The sequence below is a fragment of the Protopterus annectens genome, chromosome 3.part1 (assembly GCF_019279795.1).
Source record: "Protopterus annectens isolate FY-2018-M chromosome 3.part1, PAN1.0, whole genome shotgun sequence".
NCBI classification, from domain to species: domain Eukaryota; kingdom Metazoa; phylum Chordata; order Ceratodontiformes; family Protopteridae; genus Protopterus; species Protopterus annectens.
This window is the reverse complement of record NC_056732.1, coordinates 1,381,380,912-1,381,405,656: the sequence shown is the minus strand read 5'-3', so window position 1 is coordinate 1,381,405,656 and position 24,745 is coordinate 1,381,380,912. Positions and strand designations below refer to the sequence as shown.

The 24,745-nt window shown below is 42.7% G+C and overlaps 1 protein-coding gene across 1 annotated transcript in view; it reads left to right on the top strand.

Moving 5' to 3' along the window:
* The window catches only part of TONSL (tonsoku like, DNA repair protein), a 1,124,870-nt gene that overhangs the window by 890,616 nt on the left and 209,509 nt on the right, over positions 1 to 24,745 (top strand). Inside the window, exon 21 of the mRNA XM_044066303.1 lies at positions 22,730 to 23,034. Coding sequence (XP_043922238.1) covers positions 22,730 to 23,034 — 305 coding nt within the window. The remainder of the gene's footprint in view (positions 1 to 22,729; positions 23,035 to 24,745) is intronic.

Below are 24,745 nucleotides of genomic sequence, written 5' to 3'. Positions count from 1 at the left end.
GTGGCTGATTACTGTTATGCTGTATTATTCTGTTGCCTTGGCTGCATGATTACTGTTAAGCTGTATTATATCATTGCTGTGGCAGCCTGATTACTGTTATGCTGTATTGTATCATTGCTGTGGCCGATTGCTGATTGTTTACTGCTTTGCAGTTTTGCAGTTTTGCAGCCTTGCTTTGATAACGTTGTCCTGTCTTGCTATGTTGTGTACTTGGTATGGCTAATTATGTCCTACTATACTGCAGCCTTATGATTGCATGTCATTACTTGCTGTATTACTACCACTTTTCTGCACTGCACTATATGTATTACCATGGCATCTGCTACCCTACTGTAGCTACCTCAAGTACAGTACTGTGGCATTTGTGACAATAGTATGTAATGTCTCTTATAAGGTTCTGCCTATTTATTAATACATTTGTTAACCAGGTCCAAGTACACTGGTCGAAAGATCCACTTCAAGCAAGACCCAGTTAACAGAGCATTTAGAACAAAAACATTTTTCTTGTTGTAACAACATCTGATAAAATTATAGGCAGTAGACTTGTAAGATAATTTAATGTAAAGAGCATTGCATGCTGTGCAAAACAGTATTAGATAGATAGAGAGAGGGAAAACAAGATAGAGATATATAAAAGTCAGCCACAAGCTTTAGTACCTATTAGTTACCACTGGATGATCATCATCATCATTCTCACTGCCTCAGTGGCATTTTGGGTTATTTACAGAGGAGGGTAGCCCAATACTGGCCAGCTTTCAAAAGCTTAAGATTCCTCTCCCTCTCTCTTGTTGTGACAGCTGATTGGATGGACATATCTTGAGAGGAAAATCTTCAGCTGTGACAGGACATGTGTGTTCAGTCTGTCTACCATCTGGAGAAGAAAGATGTTCTTCGTGTTTCACTGTTGCAGTCATTACATTTGGGTAATCTGCTGGCAGGTTGTCGGCCTGATTAACAAAGTCTTGGGTCCTGTGTCGGTTGCTGTCCCTTCTTCCATGACGTCAGGTTGTCAGTGTTATAAAACATGCAGCCGATGCCATTACATCAGTTTTTTTTTTGCCGCGCGGTGCCCGAAGCAGAATCAGTTCGCAAGTGCCGGTCGGCCGACTCCTGAAATTTTCATTTTCGAGTTTCAGAACCAAAGTCTTCTACTAAAAAGCTAAGTACCCCGTTGGGGAAACTTTTTCTTGCTCCTTACCGATGTCAGTAAAAGTTAATAATTGCATTACTTGTGGGAAGCAAATACCTCATAAGGATTTTCATTTGTACTGTATTCCTTGTCTAGGCCCTGATCACAACATACCTTGCTGTTGGTTTTGTGCTAAATTTAATCAACGCACTATTACATGTCGATATATTTTTGCCTCTAAATATTTTGTCTCATGCTTTAATTATCCAGAAATGTCGTCGGTTAGCAATCTGACTACCAGAATACCTAAAAAATGCAAAGAAAAAGACAGAGACAGGCCGTCAAGGTCCAAAAATGACAATGATGCTTCTCCTAAGCCAGTCGCCAGTTTGCCAGTACTCAGTGAGGCGCTTTCGCAGCCCCTGATACCCGGTACTTCTGATTCGCAGGCCTCTACTGAGACCCATTCGGAGTCCGGTATGCTGTGAGATGCTTCAATTATGGAACCCGCGGATGTCTCTACCTTAGATGGGTCCGGAGCCGCTGTGCAGGCACCGGCTTCTGAGAGTGTTTTCAGGCCTACAGATTTATATATTAGACCAACGCCATCTTTAAAACTAAGGCCAAAATCTAAACCTATGTCTAAAAAACCGACGCCTGGGCCACATGTGCAGGCCCCTATGCCTAAAAAACAAATTATCAAAATGGCTGAATATTGAATTACTCTGATCAGGGGTAGCCAACCCCCTCCTTCTAAGAGGCCTAGGCAAGACATTGATTATGAATCTTCTGAACAGGATTCTATTTCTTCTGACTCTTCTAATGAACAGGATTTGTCTATTCCTACTTATGAGGACTGTGATGCAGAGGATTCCATTCCTTCAGCTTCTCCCCCCAAGCATTTTTCTTTTGGGGAAACTTTACATACCTTAAGGGAACATTTCCACTGGGAAAGTCAGGATTTCTCTGAATCTAAAAAGAGACTTAGGGATTTTCTTCTTCCTCAGCATAGGCCTTTGGCTATACCTCCTGTTCCAGACATTGTTGATGATGTTTTCTCAGAATCTAGTGTGGCTCCTGATTCTCTGCCTCTGGCTCCTTGTAAGCCAGACAGATATTACAGGGTTCCTGACTCTCACAAATTCCTTTACAAAAATCCTATTGCTGATCCTGAGACCATTTCTCAGGGTCCCAAGGGCATTAAGGCCTCTACTGCTACAAATGCTACCCCTTTTGATAGAGATTCCAGGGCGCTGGATAGATGGGGTAAGAAGGTTTACACTTCTGCAACCTTGGCAATCAGGGCTTTAAACTGTCAGTTTCTTATGCTTAAATATCAACAGCATATCATGAGACTGCTTAAACAGAAAATTATGTTAATTTCTGACTGTGTGGAAAACAAAGATTTTCAGGATTTATTGCATTCAGCTGAACAAGTTGGAAAACATACTTTGCAATGTGATTTTGATTCTTTGGAGGCCTTTTGCAGGGCTGCTGTTACTGGATCTGTGCTAAGAAGGCATGCTTGGCTCAAAGAGCAAAATCTGGATGATCGTGTTAAAGCAAAAGTGTTGGATGCTCCTTTACACCAGGGCCGTCTTTGGTAATAAGGCTAAAGAAGTTTTAAAAAAGATGGAAGATAAAGCTAAATCTATGCAAACTGTGAAAGATTTCTTAGAGGTGCAACCTCCAGGATTTAGTAGGCACTGGCCTACTAAGACCTGGTCCTTTCCAGTTCCTTCCAGAGCCACTCAAGCCAAACTCAGACATTCCATAGGTGCCAGGTTTCAGTCACAAGGGACTTTCAGAACAAAACATTGGGGTGCCTCCTCTTCCAAATCTGGAAACAGCAAGACACCTCCCTATGGTAAGCAGTCTCAATGACTTCCCTTTACACTTACCAAGCACTTACCTTTTAGCCGCCCCTTTCGGGGGAAAACTGGCTCTTCATGCAAAAAACTGGTAACTTATAGCCCAGGACAAATGGGTTTTAAATATAGTATCTCAAGGATACAGATTTCATTTCCACACGTTGCCAATTCCAAACGGATGGCCAGACCTGCCCCCAAATCAGTGGGCAGAAGCCCAGAAACAAGTACTTTCCCTCATTAGCCATGGAGGCTATTCAACCAGTTCCAGAAGAGGAAAAGGGACAAGGTTTCTATTCAAGACTTTTCCTGGTACCCAGAAAAGACAAATCATGGCGTCCAATCCTGGACTTATCTGTTCTAAACACCTTTCTGGACATTGCAAAACTCAAGATGCTGACTCTTCACCAGTTACTTCCTATGCTAGGCAAAGATGCCTGGTTGGCAACTCTAGATTTAAAAGAGGCTTACCTGCATATCCCAATCAGGGGGTCTTGCAGAAGATGCCTCCCCTTCATAGCAGGCTTCTTGCATTACCAGTTCTCTGCACTGCCCTTTGGCTTCTCTACTGCACCCAGGGTCTTTACAAAGTGCCTGGCTCCAGTAATTGCATATTGCAGGCAAAGAAATATTCAAATATATCCCTACCTGGACGATTGTCTAATTCAGGCAGAAAACAAGGATGCTCTTCTAAATCATCTGGCGTTTGTAAAATGGGTTCTAACTTGTATAGGGACACTATAAATGAAAATAAATCACAACTAGTACCCTCACAAAAAATTACATTCCTGGGTGCAAGCTTGACTACAACTGCCAGAGAAGCAAATTCATTTGGTGACTTACTTCAAACAGGTGGCCACAAAAACCCTGCTTTCTGCAAGGCAAATACTGCAAGCCTTGGGGTTCATGGCCTCTTGCATTCTTCTAATTCCATATGCAAGACTGCATATGAGGAAACTTCAATGGTACTTAAAAAGTCTATGGAGTCAGCTCTATCACAGTCTGGAAACAATGATTCCTATCATGCCTTGCCTGCAACTAGAGTTCCAATGGTGGGTAGAGGCCTGCCACCAAAACAAGGGACTGCCATTCACGCCACCCCCTGCCGCCCAAACCCTAACTACAGACGCATCAAACTATACTTGGGGGCACACCTGGCAGGGAAGTGCATTCAGGGCAAATGGAGCCTAAATCAAATGCACTTTCATATCAATCAAAAAGAAATGCTAGCTGTACAGAATGCTCTGACAGCCTTCAAGGACCACATTCTTCCAGTACAATTAATGATAAAGACAGACAACACCACGGTTATGTAGTACATAAACAAGCAGGGGGGTACACACTCCTACCCCTTTTGCAGACTAACCATGGCATTGTGGAACACAGTCTTGACCAACCAAATACAACTACAAGCTCAATTCCTGCCAGTAAAGCTAAATACTCTGGCAGATGAACTAAGCAGAAATATTATGACCCACACGAATGGAAACTGGAACCGCAAGTTTTCCACATGTTGACACGCAAATGGGGGAGCCCAGACATAGATCTCTTTGCCTCACCCCAGATCTATCAGTTGGACAAATTTTGCACAAGAACTCATCACAAGAAAGCCTGGAAAGTGGATGCTCTATCCTTCATCTGGAAAAATCTATCAGTCTATGCCTTTCCACCTCTGCCTCTGCTCTCCAAAGTTCTACTAAAAGTCAAACAGGACAAACCAAAAATGATTTTGATTGCTCCAGACTGGCCTCGCCAGCACTGGTACCCACTCCTGCGCAATGTGTCACACCCTCCACTGTGGCACCTGCCTCGGACACCTTACTTACTGTCTCAGCAGAACAACCAAATTCTGCACACTCGGCTCCAAACTTTGAATCTTGCAGCATGGCTAATCACCTAAATTCACCCTTAGCATTCCTTAGCAAACCTGTGATGGATGTCATTTTGGAGGCAAGAAGGCCTAGTACTAGAAAATCTTATGCTGACAAATGGAACAGATTCTGTGCCTGGAATCAATCTCAAGGTATAAGCACAGCAGTGCCCAACATTCCTCAGATTTTACAATACTTAACTGAGATGCTTCACAAGGGCCTGTTTTTTTTCCCCATAAAAATCCATGTCTCAGCCATTTCAGCTCATTACAACACAGAACTTCCCCCTTCTCTCATCCTCTGCTAAAGCAGCATCTCAGAGGGGCCAAAAACTTAAGACCAACCAGGAGAGCTCCAACCCCTGCCTGGGACATCAGTTTTGTATTGGAAAAGCTCACTCTCTCTCCTTTCGAGCCAGCTGCAACTGCAGACTAAATCCTGGAAAACAGCTTTCCTTTTAGCAGTCGCCTCAGCTAGAAGGATTTCCGAATTACAGGCTCTTATGGCAGTGGAGCCTTTCATCATTTTTCATGTGTACAGGGTATCTCTCAGGACCAATCCATCCTTCATGCCTAAGGTGGTATCAAGTGTGGCTCTCAATCAGACCATTCATTTGCCAACCTTCTTTCCAAATCCACAGAACAAGGGGGAGCAGATTCTGCATTCATTGGCTGTACACAGACAACTTAGATTTTACTTAAGCAGAACAAATTCTCAAAGAAAATCTGAACAACTGCTGGTGGCATTTGCAGCAGGGGCAGAGGGAAAGGCTATTTCAAAGCAAACCATTTCCAAATGGATAAGCCATTGTATTAATTTCTGCTGTATGCACCATGGAAAAACTATCCCCCCGGGGATCAGATCCTATTCCACCAGGACTGCATCTACTTCTGCAGCCTTTCTCAGAGGTGTTCCTACCAGGGAAATTCTAGAAGCTGCTACCTGGATCTCAGTTTATACGTTCACCAAACATTACCATTTACCACTTCTCTCTAAATCCAGAGCTGGCTTTGCCACTGCTGTCCTGCAGGGCTTTATAGCTGGTCCTAATGCTGTAATAATTCCATCCACTCAACCATTGCTTTGGGAATGTACCCAAATGTAATGACTGCAACAGTGAAACACGAAGAACATAGTACAGTTGTTTACACTTACCATAAATGTAGATGTTCGAGTGTATTCACTGTTGCAGTCCTAGTTACCCTCCCTCCAGCCCCCTATTTTTCTTTGGCTTTACCTCTACTTTTTTTCATATGCTTAAAAGCCCTTCTGGTGCATTTGCTTTTGGGATTGGAGGTATACTTTTTTGTGTTTTTTTAATTTTATTTGCTCCCCATTTGGGGGGCACCTGACATCTGGGACAAGAAAAATTGATGTAATGGCGTTGGCTGCATGTTTTATACCCTTGATGCCCTGACGTCATGGAAGAAGGGACAGCAACCGACGCAGGACCCAAGACTTTGTTAATCAGGCCGACTGAGGGCAACCTGCCAGCAGATTACCAAATGTAATGACTGCAACAGTGAATACACTTGAACATCTACATTTATGGTAAGTGTACACACCTGTACTTTCTCTGACTCTTTGGTGGATCCACTGCTGATTTTTTTCCGTTTTACTGCTCAGACAACTCCCATTTATGGACCCCTTTCCCGTCATTTATTATTAGATTTAGTGTTCTCTTTTTTATTTTTATTAAAAATTATTTTTTCTCTCTGTTTAATTCCTGTTGGAATTTCTGATTGTGGCAGTGTTTGGCATCTACCTTTGATAATTGTTTGTTTTTACTGTTTCTGAGAAACTTCCAGTATTTCTCTCAGACGTACAGTGTGCATGTGTGTGTTATATTTACTGTTGTTACTCCTGCTTTATTTTCATATTTTAACATGACTTTTTCAGGACGTTTATATGTATGACTCTGATTTGTGTGTTTTTAACATCAGATCACAATTTTACGCAAAAGTATTTGAAAATACTGTGGAAATTTTACTCTCTGACAAGAAAATGTAGTTTAAATTGCTATTAAACATGTCAAGGAAATTTAACATGGTTTAAGTGTGTAGAGCTAATTTTTAACACAGGTTTGACACACTCGTTGCTATGGTGTTTGAACTTTGTATACTGGATATTCTTTAACGTCTTTCAGTTGTAAAATACTTCTGAACACATTTCACACTTTTTTTATGATAATAGTACAGTGTGACAGAATTTAGTTGAGGACATACATGTTGTTACAAACTTTGTGCATATTGATGTACATTATCCAGTACTGTCAGTTTATTATTCAGACTGGTGTTTTCTGCCCCCCCCCCCCGACTTGATGGTTCCTAACTCTGGTAACCCCCCCCCCCCAATCAAATCCGGTTGCACCTAAAAAGGAAAAAAAATATCTATATTCAATGTATGCATGCTCAGCAAGCGCCTGCCTGGTGCCCTGCAGAGTTCTACAGCAGCAGAGAAATAAAAGAGAGACTTTGGAGTGATTAAGTATAATTTTTCTGCATTTTGTTGCTGCTTTAGCTAATTCTGTCTAAAATGCCAATTTTCTAGAGTTTCTATGATTTAAAACGCTTGCTTCAGCTGCATATTGTACTTATTTTACTGCCTGCACTTTAACAAAGTCGTTTTTGTGTTTAAATTACCTGTTTAACTGTTGTAGGCTACACACTTAAGTGTAATAGCCAATGTGATAGTGTTCAATCTCGCCGTTTGTTCTTACACATGGGTTCGGAGCCGATCCTCGGCTCCGTGCCGGCCTCTTGCAAGCTCTGCATCGAGAAGAAGCTCGAGATAATCTAATACCCACAATCCCCCTCTGCCTTTACCTCAGATCTAGTTTGCCGCTGCTGCATTCGCATCGTTGGGAGCTAGCTCGAGGGTTTTCTAAGCTAAGATATAACTTTTTGTTGTATTTTATTGAGAATTCTATTTAACTTGATATTGTCAGTATTACCTAGTGTGATTGTGTTGTGGTTCCGTAATTCTTTGGTACCGTTAACCTTTTATCGGTATTTTTGTACCGGGGCCTACACCCTTTCCATTTACTACTATATTGAGACAAATTTATACCGGATTTGACATTTACCTGATTGTGACTTTTTTCCCGGATTTGACTGTGTATTTGTTTCTGGAATTGTTTATTACCTACAATGTCTGAGAAGGCAAAGTCTGGTTTCAAGCGTTGTCAGTGTGGCCAAAAAATGTCGGTCACTGACAACCATAGTTCCTGTGTCTACTGCCTTGGCCCTCTCCACTTACAAGAGGATTGCTCCATCTGTCACTCTTTCAGTGGGAGGGTCATGACAGATAGGCGCAGGAAACTAATGGACAGGGTCTTTGAAACCAGCTTTCCAAGAGGCTTTGGATGCTTCTGACCAGGCATCAAGTCCTCTAAGGAATCGAAGACATCGGAGCCCAAGTCATCGGCTCCGAGCTCTTCTTCAAAGGTTAGATCACCGGTTCCACAGACTTGGGCCGAGTGTTCAACTGGTGTCGGTTCCTGAGCCTCGAGTCTTGGAACCGTGATGGAGCTCCCTCCTTCGCCATATTGAGGTCGGCTCCGTCTTCGGTTCCTTGACCCGTTCTTCCTCTAAACTTTCGGATGTCGATGTGGATCGTGTGGTGCAGAAGCTGCTGGAGCATTCGCCCTCTCTAAACTTATTTCGGTTTCCACCCAGCTGGTGTCGAAACTTGAAGGCCTTCCTGTATCTCCATCCATTCCTCCTCCGAGACCGATTCAGTCTTTGGAGCCGGAAGAGGCTGATCTGCTGTTTGTGGTGCCCTCGGGTCCTGAACCGACCTTTTCTCGCTCTGTTCCCCTCACCTCGTCTCCGGACCCGTACCGGAGTCTCGGAGCCGACGGTCTGTTCTTGGTTCGGGGCCGAGTCGAACCGGCGTGTCGGTTCCGACTCTCCCTCGGGCCTCGCACGGATCGATTCGGCTCCGCCCTCGGGTCGATGCCTTCGTGCCCGTGTCGGGATTCTTCCCATTTCTTCGAGCCGGAGACTCTTCGATGCGGGACCCGGGAGCGCTCGACCTGATGAGGAAGGTGTTGTCTACCCAGACAACCACATCAGTGGAAGCAGTTTCTCCTCCCCATAAAGGGCCTTTGTCTTCATCTGCACCCACGGCCACATCCAAGCCGGGCACCAGTGTCTCAGCCACCCCTGGAGGGTGCCCCTCTTCCTCGAGGCTTCTTCGGATGCTCCCACGAGGAAGTCCCTAGGAAGAGACTGTGTAAGAGGAGACACTTGGATTCTCCACAGGAATCCATAACATCTGATACTGACTTAGATGAGTCAGAGGGGTCCCCTAAGTCACCTTTAGAAGATGTCTCTTTTTCAGACATTTTGGAGATCCTGAAACAGAGAGGTGACTGGCAGTCCCTTCCCCCTTCTGAGGATGAGTCAGTTCTGCTGAAGGCATTTGGTGCTCGCCCTTCCTCCTCCTGGGTCACTCCGCCCTTGACGAACTAATGGAACTTATTGCTCAAGGGCGTGAGGCTCCTGACACAGTGGAACCTGTTCCTAGGAAACCAAACAAGTACATCACAGCACCTCAGGATAAGTCCTACCTTACTAAAGGAGTTCCAGTAGATGCTATGGTGGTGGCTGCAGCCACGAAAAAGGAGATGTTGGAGTCTTCTTCGTCTGTCCATCCGCCTAATAAAGATTCTAGGACGATGGATAGATATGGGAAGCGCATTTTTAGTTCAGCGGCTTTTTCCATGCGGTCCCTGAACTATTTGACCCATTTTACACGTCTGCAGAGGGATCTAGTCAAAGAGTTGGGAGATACCCTCCAGGGTACTACAGATGCAGCTGTCTCAGAGAAAGTGACAGCGCAACTTAATACCCTAACATCGATTGTTAACTCGTCCATGAGGCTGATTTCCTACGCGGCGAAGGTTCGAGTAGGGCAGCAGCTTCAGCCATTGCTCTTCAGACAATCCTGGATGCTTATGCTCCTTGGAAGCCTTCAAGTCTTCCTTTACAAACGCCCCATTTGACGGTGCCACTTTTTGGCCCCAAGGTAAAGGAGACCCTTACCCGGTGTGAACAAGAGGGAAAGACTCTGTCTGCTGTCGGAGTCCGTTTTCCACCCCAACCAGACCGTACCCCAAAGGGCAACGCGGTGGGAAAATGTGGTTTCGGAAACAAAATCAAGGATCTTTCCGGCACACAGGGTGATGCCCTCTAGAGGCAGAGGAGGGGCAGAGGTGGAAGACGCCGCCTGGCGGCAGAGGCGGTCCGTAACATCAAGGTGACAGGGAAACACTCCCTGGTAAACCTTTCCAGCACTCCTGAGAGGAGGCCCGACTGTCCTGCTCTGGAGGCAGTCGGGGGTCGCTTAGCTTTTTACCCTCAGGCCTGGCAAGATATAACTACAGACAATTGGGTAAAAAGCGTAGTTACCAGAGGTTACACCATACCCTTCCTATCCTATCCCATTCCAAAGAAAAGACTCCCAGATCTACTGCCCCATCTGATAGAGCCAGCAGCTTTAGAAATTTCAAAGTTGTTAGAAAAAAGAGTCATCCAGCCAGTCCCAGCGGACCAGCAAGGATTCGGGACTTACTCAAGGTTCTTTTAGTTCCAAAGAAAATAGAGGACTGGAGGCCCATTCTAGACCTGAGTTACCTCAATACTTTCGTCAAGAAAGAAAAGTTCGAATGGTCACGCTCAATCGATCCTTCCATTTCTACAGAAGGACGAGTGGATGTGCTCAATAGATCTAGAGGATGCATACTACCACATCAAAATGGCCAGAGCATCCAGAGATCATTTGCGCCCGCTGGGAACCAGTCACTTTCAATTTCGAGCCCTGCCCTTTGGTCTGACCTCAGCCCCCAGGGTCTTCACCAAATGCATGGCAGTGGTAGCGCCTCACTTGAGACGCCAGGATTCCAGGTGTTTCCGTATCTGGACGACTGGCTCCTTTCAGCCACCACCCGGCCTCAACTACTGCAGGCCAGAGACTATGTTCTTCAACTGTGTGTTCACCTAGGGATCTCCGTAAATTTGGAAAATCCTTACTTCAGCCATCACAAAATATCTTGTTCATAGGAGCAGAGTTAAACACACGTCAATTAATTCTGAGGCTTCCCCCAGAAAGGATATTATCACTGCAGACTCACATACGTCTTCTACTCTTGTCAAGGAAATCTCCTGCAAAACTAGTACTGAAGGTGTTGGGCCTCATGTCAGCCTCCCTTATTGCAATTCCCTGGGAAGGCTGCACATGAGAGTTCTACAATGGCTACTGTTTGCTCAATGGTCATTTCAACAACTACCTCTAACACACGAGATTCTCATAACAAAGACTTGCAAAACAGATCTAAACTGGTGGCTCCAAACGTGCAACCTTTCCCAGGGAGGCCGTTTGTGCTACCCACCACAGTTACGGTGACCACGGACGCTTCCCTGATAGGGTGGGGGGCATCTTTCAGGGACAGACAGTCCAAGGCTTAATGGACCAATTTGGAGTACAATCTGCACATCAATGTTCTAGAGTTGAGGGCAGTGTTTCTAGCGTTGCAACACTTTGCTCCCCTTCTTCCTCTAGGGACTATTGCAGTTCAGACGGACAACATGTCGGTAGTCTGGTACATAAACAAACAAGCGGGAACCAAGTCCTATCAACTATGCAGAGAGGCCATGAGAATTTGGCAGTGCGCAGAGTCCACCGGTCGCTTTCTAATAGCAACGCACATCCCGGGTCATCCAACGTCATAGCCGACAGGCTGAGCAGAGCAATTCTGCTACCGCACGAAGTGGTCTCTAAAACAGTCAGTGGCGAAAAGGATCTTTCGGACATGGGGCCAGCCTTCCTGGGACCTGTTTGCGTCTCCAATGAACGCCAAATGCAGGAGCTACTTTGCGCTATTACCCTCCAGGGGAAGTCCCCAGGGACGCACTGGTTTCTGATTGGCCCCGGGACTCCTGCACGCATTTCCTCCATTTCCTCTGATACGAAATTTCTCCAGAAAGCCAGGAACCTTCACAGGACGATAATTCTCATTGCTCCATTCTGGCCTCACAAATTTGGTTTCCCTCCTGAAAATTCACTGCATTCGGGGACCCTGGATTCTGGACCCAGAGCCGATCTGTTGACTCACTCGTCAGAGGTTCCCCATCCCGCTTCTGTCACTCCATCTAACAGCTTGGCTGCTCCAATTCCCAACTTAGCCAGGTCTGATCTCTTGTCACCAGCAGTCCAGAATATATTAGTGGCTTCATAAGGCTTCCACTACTATAACATATACTAGCAAATGGAAACGGTTTGTATTCTGGGGAATACACACCACGTTGATCCCTTTACAGCTCCTTTGAATAAGATTTTAGAGTTCTTAACAGACTTATTTCATCAGGGTGCTTCTCCTGCTACTCTAAGAGTTCAATTGGCTGCCATTTCAATTTCCATGTGGAAGAATGTGGAGCTCCTATCATGGCTCACAGACTTTGTAAAGCCTTTTAAAAGGAGTTTTTCATATTAGACCTCCGGTCAGATCTCCCACGTCACCTTGGAGTCTAAACTTGTTGCTATCTAAATTAATGTTGCCCCTTTGAACCTGCCTCTTCTTGCCCATTAAAATTTTGTCCTGGAAAACTCTCTTTCTGGTAGCCATTACTTCTGCTAGACGAGTGTCTGAACTTCAGGCTCTCTCCATCAAGCACCCTTATCTGATCTTTCACTCTGACAGAGTTTCTCTTGAACTAATTCATCCTTCCTCCCTAAAGTGTGTTCTATTAACAACATTAATCAGTCCATTGAATTACCCACTTTCTTCAAAACCACTCCAACAAAATGGAGTATATGTTACACAAATTGGATGTTCACAGACAGCTAAGGTTTTATTTGGATAGAACAAAAGATCACAGGAAAACAGATCAACTCTTTGTGGCTTTTGCTGATAGCAGGAAAGGACTTGCAGTTACCAAAAGAACTCTTTCAAAGTGGTTAACGGATTGTATAATCTATGTATACGATTCTGCAAATCAACCCTTCTAAACAAACCCAAGGGACATTCCACAAGATCAATATCTACGTCTTTGGCTCATGCAGCTCGCCTACCTCTGGATGCTATTTGTGCGGCTGCTACCTGGTCTAAGCCACATACATTTATTTCTCATTATAAAGTAGATAAGGTTTCTAGGGACAGGGCAACCTTTGGTTCCACTGTGCTCAAGAACGTCCTCCGTGAGTTCCTCAGGATTTAGGAGCTAGGGACGCTACCCATGTGTAAGAACAAACGGCGAGATTGAACACTATCACATATAGAAGTTATGTACTTACCATAACGTTCCATGTGGAGTGTTCATCTCGCCTTTGTTCTTACAGTCCCACCCTCCCACCCTTAGGAAGAACGTTCTTTGATGCCTGGCCAGAAGCATTTTTGCTACTGTCATTATTCTCTGTACATAGTTGGTATACACATATACTTATATGTGTCTGTTTATGTATGTATAGATGTATGGCATGAATGTGCTGTTATATAGATTGGTTTGCTTGCAAACTAGATCTGAGGTAAAGGCAGAGGGGGATTGTGGGTATTAGATTATCTCGAGCTTCTTCTCGATGCAGAGCTTGCAAGAGGCCGGCACGGAGCCGAGGATCGGCTCCGAACCCATGTGTAAGAACAAAGGCGAGATGAACACTCCACATGGAACGTTATGGTAAGTACATAACTTCTATTTTCTGTGCATTTAAAGTGTTTTTTTATTGTATCTGCTTTATTTTCTGGAAAAAACAAAACAAAAAATATACTTGTTTTCCCGCCTTTCTAAGCTAGTTTAGTCCAGTTTTCAGGTCAGTGCTGAATTCAGAGCCATATTACAAGTTTCTGTGTTTGCCCATACCTAACTTGGATAGAAGGAAGTTTCTCTGTTCACTGTGAGAGGGAGCTTTGAGTAGCCTATCTGTTCCAGGAGGAGAGGTTTCAGCCCAGAAATTAGTAGTTTATTGGCCATTTTGGGCTAATTTCTCTCTCTTTCATTTCCCTGCTACAAAACCCGCATTTGCAAGGTTTTTGTGCTAGTATACAGCTCAGCAAGCTCCTGTCTTGTGCCCTGCAGAGTTCTACAGCAGCAGAGAGACAAAAGAGAGACTTTGGAGTGATTAAGTATCATTTTTCTGCATTTTATTGCTGCCTTTAGCTAATTCTGCCTAAAACGCCAATTTTCTAGAGTTTCTGTGATTTAAAAAGCTTGTTTCAGCTGCATACTGTACTTATTTTATTGCCTGCACTTTAACAAAGTTGTTTTTGTGTTTAAATTACCTGTTTAACTGTTGTAGGCTGCACACTCAATTGTGATAGCCATTTATGTGCATTTAAAGGTTTTTTTTAATTGTATCTCCTTCATTTTCTGAAAACAACAAAAACAAAAAATATACATGTTTTCCCTCCTTTCTAAGCTAGTTTAGTCCAGTTTTCAAGTTAGTGTTGAATTCAGGGCTGTGTGTGTGTCCCTGGCCATAAATAAGCTTTACAACAGAAGGAGGAGACTACTACATGATAGAGCTAAATCCCAAAAAGAAAGGCATCACTGATCAATATTAGCAAGAAACTACGATCCCTCATAAAATCATCCAAGGCCAGTTTTGAAAGAAAAATTGCCAAGGACTCTAAAGATAACCACAAAGCCTTCTTTAGCTATGTCAAAAATCTAGGTGGCAACTCTCAGATATGTTCTGAGCTAGTGCAAAATGGCAAATAATACACTGAACTAACTGATATTGCCAACATCCTGGCTGACAAGTTCAGTGCAAACTCTCCCCCCACCCCCAAAAGGGCCGGTGTCCATCCCAGAAGAATGCAGAGCCCCAGACATCACGGACATGCAGGTAAAAACAGCCCTCTCCAAAGCTAAGAACACAGGATCAATGGAACCGGATGGTGTCCCAGTCTGCGTCTTACACGAACTCCAAAATGAACTAAACCCTCACCTAAATTCACTGTTCAGACTCAGCCTTACCACAGTCTGTGTACCCAAAGAATGGTGTGCAACAACAGTCATCCCGCTCCACAAAGGTGGTGCCACAACAGAACCAGGGAACTATCGTCCTATAAGCCTGACTAGCCTGGTCTGCAAAACTATGGAGCAAATCATCATGGAACTCATAAACAGAGACATTAGGAACCTCCATACACTAGACCCTACCCAATTCGGCTTTGTTAAAGGCAGATCCTGCTTCCTAAACCTAGTTGACTTCTTTGAAACAGTTACCAAGGCCATAGATGAAGGAAAGGTAGTCCACACAGCCTACCCGGACCTCGCTAAGGCCTTCGACACCATTCCACACTCTGGCATCATAGATAAGCTCACCAGCTTGAACATTAACCCCTATGTCACGAGATGGGTGGCCAACTGGCTCACGGATGGAACACACATGGTCAGAGTCGCGGGTGCCATGTCCGACTCTAAACCAGTTACAAGTGGCATCCCACAGGGCTCGGTCCTGGGACCCCCCCCCCTGTTCGGTATATACTTCTCTGAGGTACAGGCAAGCACGGGAGAACTATGACTGACCAAGTTCGCAGATGACTGCAATCTGGGGGCCATAATCGACTCACCGGCTGACACAGACATAATCCAGAAGGGTCTCACAGCAACAGATACCTGGTGTCAAAACCATTGCCTCAAGCTGAATGCCAAAAAATGCATAGTCATCCCCTTTGGGAAAAACAAAGTGCCCACGAATTATCACATAGGTGGTAAGCCACTAAGTACGGAAGATGTAATTAGGGACCTGGGGACCCAGATAGATAGTAACCTCTCCTTCGATAATCACATTGCCAAAGTTGTTAGAAATGCCTTCTGTGTAGCCCACCTAATCATGAAAGGGTTCAACCCTAGATCAAGAGAGGTCATTGTGCCCCTCTACTCATCAATCATTAGGCCCATAATAGAGTACAATGCCCCATTTGGAATGTACCTTACTCGACACCTGCAACAGCTGGAAAGACCACAGATGTACCTCACCAAGAGGATCATGGGCCTCAATGAGATGCTCTATGGAGCTTGTCTAAAAAAAACTCTAGCTTTACTCGGTTGCTTACCGCCTGTTTAGAGGTGATCTCTGCCTGACGTATAAGGCTATGTCCAACCTGGAATTAATAGACATGCTCCACTTCAAGAAAACCAAATCTCTTAGAGCCACACGGTCCAGTGAACTAAACCTCAGCCCAAAAATAAACAGGACATGCTGGAGGGATAGATTCCTGTCTCAGAGACTTCCCTCGCTCTGGAATAGAATCACAGTTTATGTTAGGCAAAGCCCCTCGCTGACTCTCTTCAAGAGAAATCTTGATGAGTGGATGGGAAATCGTATGTTTACCCCTGGGATCACTTCAGTGGCCCTGCTAGACAGAGGCCCAGGAAACTAATTTAAAGGGGAGGCGAAAGCCAACACATTCTAGCTAGGCTTATAAATGCCCTTGGGCAGATAGCCTAGTACACCTACCTATGAACCTATAATATGTGGTTTCAAGTTCCAACCTTTCTTATTCTGACAGTAGTTTATCTAATATAGCCTTCACCATAAGTTTTCTACTGCATGAAAGTAAACTTATTCTGGGTAAAGAGTAACTGATTGGTTACATAATCAGAAATTCTCTATTGACTTAGACCACCAACATTTTGAACGTGTCTTTTAAGTTCTGAATTGTTGTTTGAGCCCTCTGTTACACAGATTTTCAAACAGTGGGTTGACTGAGGTAAACTAATGCATGGGGTATATAGGATGTTTCATATACTCAAGTTCTTCCCAATCAAGGTGCCTTTCTTCAAGGGGCAGAACAAACTAACAAAAACCCCAGCCAAGCAAAAGTCAGGGATCCAAAAGGAAATGGCAGGGTGATGATTTGAAACCAAACAAGAGGAGTTCCTTTCTGAAAAAGATTAACCACCTGGAAAGGAATAACTATGCCAAGTCACAGAGCACCCCTACCCCACCTTCTGTACTTCCTTCTCTTCCTGGTGCTGTCTCATCCCTGCAGCCTGGTCGCTAATAGTCTAAGACAAATGGGTTCCGAGAATAATTTGGAGAGGATACACTTGGCAGTGGATAGAAAATCCTCATCCTTTCAGGGAGAATTCCCCACTCACACCATACTAGACAGAACTGCTTTCTCCGGTGTTCCATTACATGGTAGAAGCAGGAGTCATAGAAGCAGAACCTGCAATACGGAAAGGTAAAGGATTTTACTACAGAACCGTTTTGGTACCAGAAAAGGAGCACTCCTGGAGACCCGTCCTAGATTTGTCCTGTACTAAATTTTCAGAATTCAACATGCTCATCTTACAATCACTCCTAGCATTGCTTCCCCACTACTGTTTCGGGGTGACTCTAGATCTCAAGATCGCTTCTCATCATATTCCTGCTGCTCCCAATTTCAGGAAATGTTTGTGATTTTCTGGTTCTGGTTTACATTATCAGTTTTTTGCATTACCCTTTGAGCTATCTGTTGCACCTCAAGTGTTTATGAAGTGTCCGGCCCCATTGGTTGCCTGTTGCAGAATTCTAGGCATCTACATTTTTACTTATTTAGAGTACTAGATGATTTGTGAAGATTTTGTATCCTTATGCTTGGAATCCTTAGACAAGGTTGCATCCCTCCCTTCCCACCTGGACTTCATATTGAACCTCTGAAAGTCTTTCTTCACACAATCTCAATGAATTGTTTTCCTGGGGTATTAGGTAAGCACAGTAAAAAGAATACCCTTCCTGTCAGAAGACAAAGGTCTGACTTATCAGGACATTTTTTGGATTTCTCTCTTCCAGACGTGGTCTCAGCCAGAGAATTCCACAAATTTTAGGCCTCATGGTGTCAGTAATCCTCATGTTACAAATAGACAGACTGCACATGAGAAAAATTCAGTGGTACTTGAATTGTTGGACCCAACACCTTCATCCGTTGAATTTGCAAGTATTGGTACTGGGATTTGTGAAACAGGAGCTGCAGTGGTGGAGGGATCAGCTGTCTCTGAATGTAGGACTTTTTCAGCTGCTAGTCCAGTTTGTCCAGACAGACTCTTCATATTTTGCATGGAGAGCAGTGTCCATGGGACTTCAAGTGCAAGGCTTGTGGGGTACTCAGGCCATCCCAAAGCACATACACATAAAAGAGGTGTTTGCAGTGACTCATGCTGTAGCAGTTCATATCCACTTATGAACTTCAGGTCCTCTTCTAGTGGTTACAGACAATATTATAGTGATGTGGTCTGTGAACAAGCAAGGGGGTGAAAGGTCATACCCTCTTTGTCAGGTAGCAGCAATGGCCTGGGAGATGGCCCTATAGCTTTCTCTGACTCTTCAGGCCTTGTACATACCATCAGATCAAAACACAGTGGCAGACTACACAGATGCTGGACAGAACCTCACAAGTAGAAGCTTCATATAGAGGTCTTCCAGGACTTGTTCTAGATGTGGGAACTCCTCAAGTAGATCTGTTTGCCTAATTTCAAGATGGACAACTGAAAAATTTTTTTTGCTCAAGACATCCTTGCGACACTGATTAGAAGACAGATGCTGTGTCATTCCTGTGTTCGGGAATGTTCCAATATGTATTCTACCCTTTCCAATGATTCCCACGGTGCTTCTAAAGATTCAGAAAGTTACCAACAATCATTGTAGTAACCTCCTTTTGGCCCACAGTTGGTTTTCCCATTTAATGGAATTGGCCAAGGGCAGTTACTGCAAGCTTCTTCATAGACTGTATCTGCTTACACAGCATTGAGGTGAATGGTACACCCCAACTGAGAGCAATTGCAACTGACAGTCTGTATGGTTCTACTTTGATGCCCTTTAGGCATGTGTTCCATGAGGATGTGCATCAGGTATTTAAGGAGGCAAGAAAACCTGCAACTAGAAAATCTTAACGTTTATAAGTGGAACAGGTTCCCTGAGGGATGTCTAGCCAAAACAGATGTCCCAAAATAGTTTTGAAAGCCCTGCTTTTGTAATATTTGTGTGAGCTGCTTAGAAATGGTTTGCCATGTGCTTGTATCAAAGTGCATCTTGCGGCTATCTTAGTTTGTCTACCCATGGATCCCCCTCTTTCATCTCTTTTTGTGGTTAAGCATTTTATGAAAAGAGCGCTATATGCGGGACTCCCCAAAAAGCATATTTCTCCTCCATGGGATGTCACCTTTGTTCCTGAAAAATTGACCTTACATCCTTTCGCCTGCTTCTCTTGCAGATTTATAGTTTATTACTTGGAAGACTGCTTTACTCATTGCTCTGACATATGCAAGGTGAGTATTTTGAGCTGCAAGTTTTCATGGTGGGCCAACCCTATTTCATTTTTCCATCACTTGCCCCTAAACTTGTTTCTGAATTTACCTTGAATCAAGCCATCAAGCTTGGTGTGGGGTGTTGCCCCCCCCCCCAATTATATGTACCAATTCTGAGATGGCACTGCAGTGGGGAAAGGGAAAGTTTCCTTATCACTACTTTACCTACAAGTACATCCATGCTGTTTCACATCCTGTTGGACAACTATGGCCGTTCAATATATTTTTATGATGATGTGCCTTCTCAAGGAAAGGCATGTTCGAGGGTTTGCGTTCAGCGAATGGCCATTCTATGAACGTGCCATTCGATGGCCAAAAATAGACCCATTGGCATGAAAGCACTGAAGGGCTTAGCATCCAAACCTGACTTTGTCTGCTGAGTTCAAGCTACCAGTTAGGGTATGTGGAAGGTGTCCTGAAAACTTTAAAAGCTACCTAGCTGTTATATCCTTGGCAAGATGCAACCCCCATATAGCTTAGACTGCTGCAGCAGTGATCATTTGAATATCTCCTTTTGTGGTAATTTTACTTACACAACTGCATTTTATGGCACTAACTCTTTTAAATTAGGAACTGTTGTAGACTGAGAGCTTTTTTCGGGTTCTTTCTTATAATTTTTTGCTTTCTCACTTTTATAGTAGAGGCAAGAGTTTGGCTCAGTATTTTTCTGGTTTAAGATTAACATTTGTCAAAACAAATTTCATTCAGCATTCTCAAATTATTGGCTGTTTTCCATATAATTAGATTAACTGTTCAAGTTTGTTCATCAGCAAATGTTTTCACATCTTAACAGTGCTAGTAGAAGTTATGATATTCATAGGAGGTTACTAGGCTAACAGCCCTAGGGCCCTTACAAGTCTAGCCAAGTTCAACCAGTTTTCCCAAGGGTGTCTGATTCAAGCAGACACTTACCCCTGTCCAGGAGGGACACAGGTGGAAATCCTGGGTTGAATTTCCAGTTACCTATCCAATATAAATTAGTACCAGGATAACTGCTCTTGTGGGACAGTTCAAGCCCAGCCAGTTACCCCATATGAGAATCAAGCCCTGCACCTTGTACCTATAAGGTGACCACCTTGACCACTATGTCAGCTTCCCACCCTCATTTTATAACACAACATTTTTTCAACATTTTATAACATACAAGACAGCTTGGATCATTTATCTCACAGTGTCTTTTGTGCGTTTTATGTTGGGCAAATAATGTGCCCATGAAACGTATGTATTTCAACCCATATTAGTTATATTACTTGCAAGACAGAATGTAGTTCTCTAAACAGACACATTTTATCTCATCACACTTCTAAACTTTCTTTAATATGTATTGACAAAGTTAAAAGAGATCACTTGTTTGTCAAAAAAGCATGACCGTTTGGATAGTTTTAAACAGAAATGGATACTAAAGCTGGGTGGAGCTTTTCAGCCTGGATTAAATCAGTTATGTTTGTTCACTGGTTTGAGTGTACAAAATAATTATACTTGGGTATGGAATTTTTCAGTATTCATTCACTTACTACTTATTTGTGTTTGATATTTTTCACACATTTTTGTTGGAGGTTTCATATGTAACCTTTATGAAAAGTATTTGTTGACATTGTTAGATTGGAAGGTTTAACTGACATTGCTGTCTGCTAAGGTGTCTGCGATTTTGTTGACTTTATGTAGTTATTCATTCGTGGCTGGCCCAACATATTATTTACATAAAAAAGCCTTTGGGTGGATATATATAGATCTAGGACGTTTGCTCAAGTGAGCAAACGACTGAAACCCAAACAGCTGTGCATACTTACGCGAAAGTGCTTTTCACTGAAGAAGCACTTTCGCGTAAGTATGCCTGTTGCTGAGGCTGTACTACGGTGCGGGTAAGGGAAATTTCCCTTTTCCCCACTGTAGTGCGGTCTCGGAGGGAGAATATAAAAGTAGGGGGGTGGGGGGGTACAGCCCCCCTCATGGGAGGTACAGGGGGACGAAGCCCCCAGCTAAAATGTAAATGTAGTGTTTTATTTATTTATTTTTTTGTAACACGCTTTAACGAAATAAGAGATAAAAGCACTTTTGTTCAAGTGTGTTCGGTTATTATGGATTCGGATGTTTGCTTACTTGAGCAAACGTCTTAGGTCCATATAAATACACACACACACACACACACACACACACACACACACACACACACACACACACACACACACGTGTGTGTGTGTGTGTGTATGGTTGTTTATCAAATAAAGAAACCGTACGTTATGAAGCTGACAGACTTTAGAAACTTAAACAGCAAAAGAGTAAAAGTTTGAATGGCCAGAGTGTAATAGATAAAAAAGTAAGAGATAAAGTTGGTCTAATGTGCACAAAGATTACAAGTTACATAGTAGGGAGGTTACACCAAAATAGACTGACATATGTTTTTGTTAAATGGGTCAAGAAGGGGGCTGTAATTGCTCACTTAACAGTGATTATCAAAACAGTAATATTGACAACTTTGCCTCTTATGCTTCTTTAACCCATTGGAAATAATTTGCTTGTTCTTAATGGAGCTTAGATCATTCTCCTTTCTTTCTTGTCAAGAATTTTTGTCAAAACTGGAGGTGACGGGTCTTTTTGAAGTGTTTTTCTGTTAACATTGTGTAGCGTGCTCCCAGTTTTGGCAGCAGTGGTCTTATTGAGGAAATGGTGAAGTTGTTGCTGAAGAGTACATTCCAGAAATGTGAATTGTGAACTGAAGAATCTTCTAATTTTAATGCATGAATAATCATGAGTTATGGTCAGTGCCTGTGTAACTTAAACTTTCACTTAGCACCTTCTCAGCTTACGTATAATTGTTTTGCATATTTCATAATGTAGTTTTTGATTCTGACATGCTTTTAAAGATCTACTTGCACCCTTACCGAGTATTAATTTATATTTGTTCCAACATTTTTGTCACTTGCATTTAATCTTTGTTTCAAAAAGGACTTCTTGCTGGCCACATCCAGAAAACAAGGACGTACATTGCTCTGATATCTCTGTGTGCTCACACACACATATTCATTTCCATCCAGATTTATCTTATGGTAAAAAAATGTCTTTTTTTCTTCTGCGCATGGATATTAAGGAAAGATGACTTTTCTAACCAGTTTTGATTCAGCTGCTGTCACTCTTAAATTCCTGTTCTTTCTGATAGATCTTTTAGCCACATTTCCCATATGTTACCTGTTCAGGTGCTGTTGTTCTTACTTGTAATGTATGTTGTTAATTGCTAACTGTGGAGCTTTTCTCCTTGAAATTCCATTGAAAAAGTTTCTTTTAGCCCTGTTGGATTATCCCAATTTATTTATTATTTGCTAATTTCCATTTGTTAGTTCTATATCTTGGCTACTATTCCCTTTCTTTCCTTGCCCTACAGTAGTTTTGGATCATATCCAGCCACCTAATGACTTTATTTTGTCCTTAGCTTGATAGCATTATTTCTTTTGCTTATTTGTCCCTTTACTGAAGTATCAGTAGTTGAATAGTTTCTTATTTCAGTCACTCACTTAACTTTGCTTTGTGTCAGGATAGAGTATGTTTAGTTCTTTATATTTTTTGTTTCAGCCCCAAATCAGCTGGTACTGAAGATAACTGAACAGCAGAACAGCACTCAGTTCAGCCTGAATGGTCTGTGTCTCCGAAGTCATGATCTGACCCCCATACTGCGAGCCTTAAAACTACAGACAAGTACTCAACAGCTTATTCTCTCAGGCAACTGCATTAGTGATGACGTCATGGAGGAACTGTGGGCTACAGTGAGCACCATGCCCAACCTCAGGCTACTCGATCTTTCATCTAATCAGATTACCCATGAAGGCTTAAAGAAACTCTGTGACACGATGGTTGCTTCAAGTACTAAAACACTGAAGGTGAGAAGAGTACCTTGTCTGAAATTGGAATATACTGTAGTGCTTTATAAATGCAGATGTGTTAGGTGCTTAAACTGAAGAAAAATAATTATGGTGGATAGTTCAAACTTTGAAGCCCACTGATTAAATATAGCAAGTAGACAGCTCCTGCATTCCCTGAAGTTATATCCTTTTCTTCGTGATTCTTAAGCTCACAACTTTTTTTGCAGAAAGAATCCGATAACCTTGTATACCCGTCTAGCAGATGCTGCTGGTTTGGCAGTATGTTTACATGCAGTTCATCTAGATTATCTCTTCCAGATATGCTTTTGTGTTTTTGATAAGAAAACATCTCTTTTGGAGTCCCTGTCCATCACCTCCTTGAAGCTTTTACCTGTATTCAGTGGTCTTTAGTTCTACTACTCTGATATTGTTCTTTTTGTCATTTAAAATCTAGTAATTATTTTCTTGGAGTAGGGTTGCCATGTTTTCAAATGCCCAAAGTGGGTCATTTTTCGGACAAATGTCAGATTTCGTAGGGCGAAACATACTCAAGGCCAGTACAAATGACAGAACTTCACTTTTTTGCCTTAATAAAAGCTTATTCTTGTAGTATTTTAGTTGCTTATTCTGTTTCTTATAACATTTAGGTGTTTTAGATACAGAATAACTGTTTTATGCAACTATTACATAAAATATAGGAAATATTTTTGTCCTAAAATCTCAGGACATTTGCCATTTTTTCAATTTTTTTGCAGGACACAACTGCTCAAAGAGGGACTGTCCCTCGCAAAGTGGGACAGGTGGTAACCCTATCTTAGAGTATTATTGTTAATTGCCCAAATGACTTCTACATCATAACAGTTGTCATCACATTTCAAAATGTGATCAAAAATTGCCCAGTAGAAGATGTGCTTCATTTACACATGCTGCTTTTAGGCTCCTATTACAAGATAGTCCTGAAGTGTTGCCAAAACATTTAGTAAGAACACCTGACCTTTTGTCAGTGCACCAAAAGTAACTTCTTGGAGGAAAAGCCAAGAAGAAAGTAGTCATTCTTGTGTTCATATCATTGACTATCATCTTAGGGATCACTGCTGCAGTGTTATTCCTTTTTCACAGAATTTGCTGAAAGCTAAATGTTCTGCCTTCCAGTCCAACTAATATAGAATTCATTATGGACATCCATGATTGTATTCTCAATATGCATCAGACTGAGTTGCAGTTTATGAAGAAAAGAAGCTTGTGGCATTACTGAGTTATTTTTGCCACAAATAGTCATCATTCCACTGATTTGTGAACCTTTTTGATGTGGCTTCCAGAAAAAACTACCTAGTTTTGGAATTTTTATCTAGGTTTAAACTGTTGGTGGTGGTGTACTGATTAGTTATTGAGTCTTGGTAAAATATTTTTTAAATTTTTGAGGTCTTTGAAGCATTCTGGCAAGTGCATATGCGGAACACAACTACTGCAAAAAAATTTCCTTTCATAGTGTCCGTTTTGTCTGAGTGAGGAGCACCAAATTTCCTCCTATGAACACTGTACCTCGTTTAAAAAAAAGAGTGGTTAGTGCATCCTGAAAACTCAGTGGCCTGCCTAGAGTCAAATAGGTTGAGGCCTTACTCCTGGCAAACCTTCTTTTGGGTCTTCAAGCCAGGAAGACATGAAAGATGGAGGAACTCCATAAAATCACCATTAAAGATTCTGCAGACAGAGAGCATGGGATCATAGA